This window comes from Rutilus rutilus, assembly GCF_951802725.1.
Source record: "Rutilus rutilus genome assembly, chromosome: 14".
Classification (NCBI taxonomy): domain Eukaryota; kingdom Metazoa; phylum Chordata; class Actinopteri; order Cypriniformes; family Leuciscidae; genus Rutilus; species Rutilus rutilus.
This window is the reverse complement of record NC_140219.1, coordinates 33,517,942-33,525,293: the sequence shown is the minus strand read 5'-3', so window position 1 is coordinate 33,525,293 and position 7,352 is coordinate 33,517,942. Positions and strand designations below refer to the sequence as shown.

Below are 7,352 nucleotides of genomic sequence, written 5' to 3'. Positions count from 1 at the left end.
GTTATTCTCTTTGCAGCTCCGTTGACTCTGGATCCAAACACAGCAGCTCCTCGTCTCACACTCTCTGCTGATCTGACCAGTGTGTCGGTCAGTCGTGTAGATAAAACACTTCCTGATAATCCAGAGAGGTTTGATGAGTATCAATGTGTCCTGGGATCTGAGGGCTTTAACTCAGGAACACACTGCTGGGATGTGGAGGTTGGAGACAATACACGCTGGATTCTTGGAATAACCACAGCATCAAACCAAAGGAAAGGAGAGGTTTTCTTTAACTCTAATGTCTGGTGTGTGTGGTACATGAACAGCAAATACAGCTCAAAATCCCCAGAGCAACGCCGCACTGTCTTAACTGTTAAACAGAAGCTTCAGCGTGTGAGAGTTCAGCTGGACTATGACAGAGGAACAGTGTCATTCTCTGATCCTGTAACTAAAGACTGTCTGTGCAGATTCAGGACATCCTTCACAGAGACTGTCTTTCCATTCTTATATAATCTCTGCACAACTTCCCCTCTGAGAATCTTACCAGTTAAACTGTTTATTACAGCAGAAAATCACAGTTAAATTTGATTCTGCTTCTAGATTAATACAGTTCTGCAAATTATGCTTCAATAATAACAATAATAAAATGTCAATTTATTTTTATCCAAGGGCCATTTAACTATAAAATGATGCAGTCTTTGTTAATAGACTTTTGTTCTGTTGCCAAGGCTTCAAAATTAAAAAATTTTTTTTACAAGATGGTGCCGGTTTCTCAGGTTTGGTCTATAAAGCAATTTTTTTAAGAGCAATTTTTTTTCCTGTTTTCTGATTCTGCATATTAGAGTCAATGGGATAAATTATTGTGTAATAATTGTGTGTGTTGTTGGAAATTATTTGAATTTTGAAATATATTATGAACCTACAAATACACTTCCAGATACATACACACGCTCACAATACACAGAGGCCCGAAGCGCAGAGGACGGAAAGGACGGAAGAATGCCCATATATGGGAAACAATGTAGACACCGGAAGCCTCCTTGACTGAGGCAATAGAAGGTTGATGTCACATGATTTAGTTCCTCTGGAAAAAACCCACGAAATTGTATAGGAACAATGTAACCCAGTTCCGTATAAATATGACTGCTTTTTGACTGTTAGTTGTTGCATTTTTTAATTTATTTTGATGTTGTGTGCATCCCTGGGGAGAAATGAGCTCTCTTCCAGTTCAGTTTATTAACTGAAATTATTTTTTGCTCAAACTGCTCTGCTGTATTATCTTAACTTGAATAGCTTGACTCAGATACTAATCTGGGGTGCGTTTCCCGAACAATGACGTAACTCGCTGCTTAACTACCATAGTACGATGCATCGTTGAAGAAATCAATTAGCTAGTCACGACTGTTTCCCGAAACCGTACTGTCGCAAGTGGTCGTTCAACCACGTTGGTTTATGACGCCGCGTACGTGGTGGAGTAATAACTTCTTTTAATGAATCTGTTTGAGATCGAGTTAATGCTAGATGTTTTGCTATAAATTACAGACATGGCATCTGAGGACTATTTCTCATTTTTCTCAGTTATTTTGCTTTATTTCCTGATTCCAATCATAGGCTCGTTCTTACGCACTAGAGCACGTTCACACATGCGCACTCTTCAGAAACAGTGCTTTAAATCTCTTGACAAACTAAAAGACGTAAATTACATTTGTATGCATTCTAAATAAAAGACACAGGTTGTACTGAATGTCAGCTTGCTTATTTTGCTCAAGATAAGGATTTATTAAGTCCACATGTCATGCAATCTAGAAACTCTGCTTCTAACCACAGGTCGAGATCTGTCCTTCCAACTACACAACTTTGCGATGCTGTTTGCGAAGGTTCTTTAGAACGATGGTTTCGGGAAACACCGACTCGTTGAACTGTGCTGATAACAACGGAACTTGCGAACATAGTTGGCTAACGATGCTTTTGGGAAACGCACCCCTGCATGAGTACATGTGTCTCTGTGATTTAAGGTGTAATACCAGAATTTTCCATCACGTGTTATCTAGCAATATGATAAAAAGATGTTTTTTTTTTCTGTCCTTTTGCCCCAAAGGTGTTGAAACCACCACAGTCTGCTATCTAGTTTTGCAGCTGTGGTCCAAGAGGTCACAGTGCTCTTGTGGATAACAATGAGGAACTTCCCCTTGCTTTCCTGATCAACCAAGTGAATAAACAGTGTGACATGTTTCCTGGTTAGTCAGTCTCTGTTTCAGACTCAAACCACTTTCTTTCTCACACTCTAGCTCACTGCAAGAGAGCTCTCCTACACGTTATTCTAGAATATTTACTCAGAGATAATAGAAGTGATTATTAACTGTTATGTTCATTTTTCTTTATTATAATTTGAATTCTGATTATTTGTCCACCCAATCCGGTAAACATGATGGACCCGTATGAGAGTTCAAATCCCCATTGATGGGCGGTAACTTGGAAATCACCAGATTTTTTCTGGACAATAGCCATGTGACATGTGCAAGATGATTGAATGTAATAAATAACAGTTATATAAAAAAAAAAATATAAAAAAAAAAAACTCCCCATGAAAACAGATAATTTTTTCCAACACAGCTCTTTAAGATTGTGTCAAACAGGAGAACTAATGCAATCTATCTCTCTTACGTACTGCAGTCTTTTCCCTACCATTTCCAGAAATCAGGCATGTTTTTCATCACATTCCAACAGATATTTCTCAAAAGACTAATGTCTAGATGTCAAAAAGCAAGAACACCACACCCTTCAGAGATAAAATCATGTTTTAAGTGTATTTTGCAAGACCCTAAACATCTTTCCTGAGTTTCAAAGAAACTTCTCACCTTTCTCAGCACTGAAAGATCAGACATTTGTTTGAAAATACTGAGTGGAAGTTATAAAGATTAAGCAAAAGTAAAAGAATGTTCTTTAAGCTAAGTCACTGTAAATCATATACATTTACTTTCTATTAATGTATCCAGTAAGAAGAGTGTGTTTCGTCTCCCAGTGTTGTCCATCAAACCCACGATCGCAGTGGTTTCCTCAGGGCCAAAGGAATTCCAGGCACTCCCGTGAACCAGAGATGGGGGACTCGAGTCGCAAATTTAAGGACTTGAGACTTGCTTGACTAAATTAAGAAAATTACTTGACGACTTTAACTTGAGATCCAATGACTTGAGACTTGACTTGACTTGAACTGTATGACTCGAGAATGACTTTATATACATTTTTATAAAAATCATTGCAACATCAACTGATGAACAAAATGAAAGCAACGTAACCATTGACGCCAGTCATCAGATTCTGCGCGATTGCGTGTCGCTGCACAAGCACAGGAAAAAAAGAAAAACATACAGTGCGGGGAGTGCACTAAATACAAAAAATCTCCCAGCATCATTTCGTTTTGGATATAAACACTTCGAAATTGACCATATTCATAAAAGAAGATTTGCTGTATGCATAATAACTGGCAAGGGATATCGGACATGACCATCACAACCTGGACCTTCATTCACCCCCTCTAAAAGTAAGCTATGGCTTGTTTAACCTGTTAGTTATAGTTAATTTGACTAACGTTAAATCTAGAGAGAATAGTGGTCAAAACAGCATGCATCTTTGTACAAAATTATGTTTTCAAAAGTAGCTTAAGGGCGGCTGTCAAAAGATTCAAATGACAACTAGGAAAAAAAAGTTTGTTGAAACAAACTTTAAGTTGGCTTGAAAAAGCCGGACCAGAGAGTTTGAAGAAGTTAAAAGTAGTTAGAAGTTTGAAGTAGTTTGAAGTTTAAAGTAGTTTAAATTTTGATTGATAAATTAGTTAGAAAGAAAGAAATATTAGACAGAAAGAAAGATTAGTTAGAAAGAAAAAGAAAGAAAGATTAGTTAGAAAGAAAAAGAAAGAAAGATTAGTTAAAAAAGAAAGAAAGAAAGAAAAAGATTAGGTAGAAAGAAAGAATGAAAGAAAAAAGAAAGAAAGATTAGGTAGAAAGAAAGAAAGAAAGATTAGTTAAAAAAAGAAAGAAAGAAAGATTAGTTAAAAAAAGAAAGAAAGAAAGATTAGGTAGAAAGAAAGAATGAAAGAAAAAAGAAAGAAAGAAAGAAAGATTAGGTAGAAAGAAAGAAAGAAAGAAAGAAAGAAAGAAAGAAAGAAAGAAAGATGGATTAGTTAAAAAGAAAGAAAAATAGATTAGTTAGAAAGAAAGAACAATTGATTATTTAGAAAGAAAGAAAGAAAGAAAGAAAGAAAGATGGATTAGTTAGAAAGAAAGAAAGATGGATTAGTTAGAAAGAAATATGGATTAGTTAGAAAGAAAGATAGATTAGCTAGAATGATAGAAATAATGAACGGTGGATTAGATGGTTAGAAAGAAAGAAAGATGGATTAGTAAGAAAGAAAGATGGATTAGTTAGAAAGAAAGAAAGAAAGAAAGAAAGAAAGAAAGATGGATTAGTTTGTTAGAAAGAAAGAATGAAAGAAAGAAAGAAAGATATATTAGTTTCGAAAGAAAGAAATATGGATTAGTTAGTTAAAAAGAAAGAAAGATGGATTAGTTAGAAAGAAAGATAGATTAGATAGAAATATAGAATAGTTAGAAAGAAAGAAAGATTAGTTAGAATGAAAGAAAGAAAGATATATTAGTTTCGAAAGAAAGAAAGATGGATTAGTTAGTTAAAAAGAAAGAAAGATGGATTAGTTAGAAAGAAAGATAGATTAGAAAGAAATATAGATTAGTTATAAAGAAAGAAAGATAGATTAGTTAGAATGAAAGAATAAAATATATATTAGTTAGAAAGAAAGATAGATTAGATAGAAAGATAGATTAGTTATAAAGAAAGAAAGATGGATTGGTTAGTTATAAAGAAAGAAAGATGGATTAGTTAGAAAGAAAGAAAGATGGATTAGTTAAAAAGAAAGAAAGAAAGAAAGAAAGAAAGAAAGAAAGATATATTAGTTTCGAAAGAAAGAAAGATGGATTAGTTAGTTAAAAAGAAAGAAAGATGGATTAGTTAGAAAGAAAGATAGATTAGAAAGAAATATAGATTAGTTAGAAAGAAAGAAAGATAGATTAGTTAGAATGAAAGAATAAAATATATATTAGTTAGAAAGAAAGAGATTACATAGAAAGATAGATTAGTTAGAAAGAAAGAAAGAAAAATAGATTAGTTAGAATGAAAGAAAGAAAAATATATTAGTTAGAAAGAAAGAAAGAAAGAAAGATATATTAGAAAGAAAGAAAGATGGATTAGTTAGTTAAAAAGAAAGAAAGATGGATTAGTTAGAAAGAAAGATAGATTAGATAGAAAGATAGATTAGTTAGAAAGAAAGAAAGATAGATTAGTTAGAATGAAAGAAAGAAAGAAAGATAGATTAGTTAGTAAGGAAGAAAGAAAGATTAGAAAGATAGATTAGATAGAAAGATAGATTAGATAGAAAAATAGATTAGTTAGAATGAAAGAAAGATATATTAGTTAGTTAAAAAGAAAGAAAGATGGATTAGTTAGAAAGAAAGATAGATTAGATAGAAATATAGATTAGTTAGAAAGAAAGAAAGATAAATTAGAATGAAAGAAAGAATGATATATTAGTTAGAAAGAAAGAAAGATAGATTAGATAGAAAGATAGATTAGTTAGAAAGAAAGAAAGATTAGTTAGAATGAAAGAAAGAAAGATATATTAGTTAGAAAGAAAGAAAGATTAGTTAGTTAAAAAGAAAGATAGATTAGTTAGAACGAAAGATAGATTAGATAGAAGGATAAATAGATAGATTAGTTAGAAAGACAGATAGATAGATAGATAGATAGATAGATAGATAGATAGATAGATAGAAAGAAGGAAAGATAGATTTGTTAGAAAGAAAGAGATTACATAGAAAGATAGATTAGTTAGAAAGAAAAAAAAGAAAAATAGATTAGTTGGAATGAAAGAAAGAAAGATATATTAGTTAGAAAGAAAGAAAGAAAGATATATTAGAAAGAAAGAAAGATGGATTAGTTAGTTAAAAAGAAAGAAAGATGGATTAGTTAGAAAGAAAGATAGATTAGATAGAAAGATAGATTAGTTAGAAAGAAAGAAAGATTAGTTAGAATGAAAGAAATATATATTAGTTAGAAAGAAAGAAAGATTAGTTAGTTAAAAAGAAAGATAGATTAGTTAGAACGAAAGATAGATTAGATAGAAGGATAAATAGATAGATTAGTTAGAAAGATAGATAGATAAGGTTTGAAGATAGATAGATAGATAGATAGATAGATAGATAGATAAGGTTTGAAGATAGATAGATAGATAGATAGATAGATAGATAGATAGATAGATAAGGTTTGAAGATAGATAGATAGATAGATAGATAGATAGATAGATAGATAGATAGATAGATAGATAGATAAGGTTTGAAGATATATATATATATAGATAGATAGATAGATAGATAGATAGATAGATAGATAGATAGATAGATAGATAGATAGATAGATAGATAAAAACAGTTCGAAGATAGATAGATAGATAGATAGATAGATAGATAGATAAAAGTTTATTAGTACACAGAATAGTAGTTTAATTGAGTCTAGGGCTTCAGGGAGTTTAGATTTGAGTTTTTGGGTTATTCACTAATGGGCCACCATAGTCTTGGCTCAATTTGAGCAGTGCGCAATGAAAGTCTATGGGATTTTTATGATTTTTAACATTCATTTTTAAGAAAACTGAAAGTCAAATCAGTCTGAAAAGATATAGCATACCAAGTCAGAACAGTCTGAAGGTCTGACCCGAGTTTGGAGTTTGTAGAGTTAAAGCTCTAGGAGGAGTTAGAATTGTAAATTTAGTCTCAGAAGAATAATAATAAGTTTAAATAGGATTTCAGTAAGTTGGCTTTCTCAAGCCAACTTAATTAATGATGGCATATGTTTTGTATAACGTGCATAAATTCAGACATTTGCCACAGTTTCTTTCAAATCATAGTGCTTTAATGCCAAATATGTCGCTTTTTCCAATGACGAAAAACAACATATAAAACTGTTAATGATGTTTTGTCGTGTTTTATGTTTCTCTAGAAGCAGGGTCAGACGTTATCAGGGGATTGGGGGGCAAAATGCTAGCAGAATAATGCCCCCACTATTCAAGATGTGCTGGAAAAAATGGCCCTAGTATGAGTTATTTTTTATATGATATTTAACAATATTTCCAGAATATTGGCGCGATTGCAAATGTGACAATGACTTTATACAACAGTTCAGTAAACAAAGAGTGAATATTGTAATGTGACATTTTAGACATAATATTGTAAATATTCTCTGTTTTTGCTCTATTTCTCCAATGACAATTGCGTTTCTGATCGATTCCGGGGTTTTTGTGATTCAGTGAC

The 7,352-nt window shown here is 32.2% G+C and overlaps 1 protein-coding gene across 2 annotated transcripts in view; it reads left to right on the top strand.

The window, feature by feature from the left end:
• Positions 1 to 736, top strand: part of LOC311303516 (zinc-binding protein A33-like) — an 81,873-nt gene extending 81,137 nt beyond the window's left edge. For both annotated transcript variants that reach the window (XM_084430038.1, XM_084430039.1), the window contains exon 6: positions 17 to 736. In XM_084430038.1, coding sequence (XP_084286164.1) covers positions 17 to 561 — 545 coding nt within the window. In that variant the 3' untranslated portion in view covers positions 562 to 736. The remainder of the gene's footprint in view (positions 1 to 16) is intronic.
• The last annotated feature ends 6,616 nt before the right edge of the window (positions 737 to 7,352 follow it).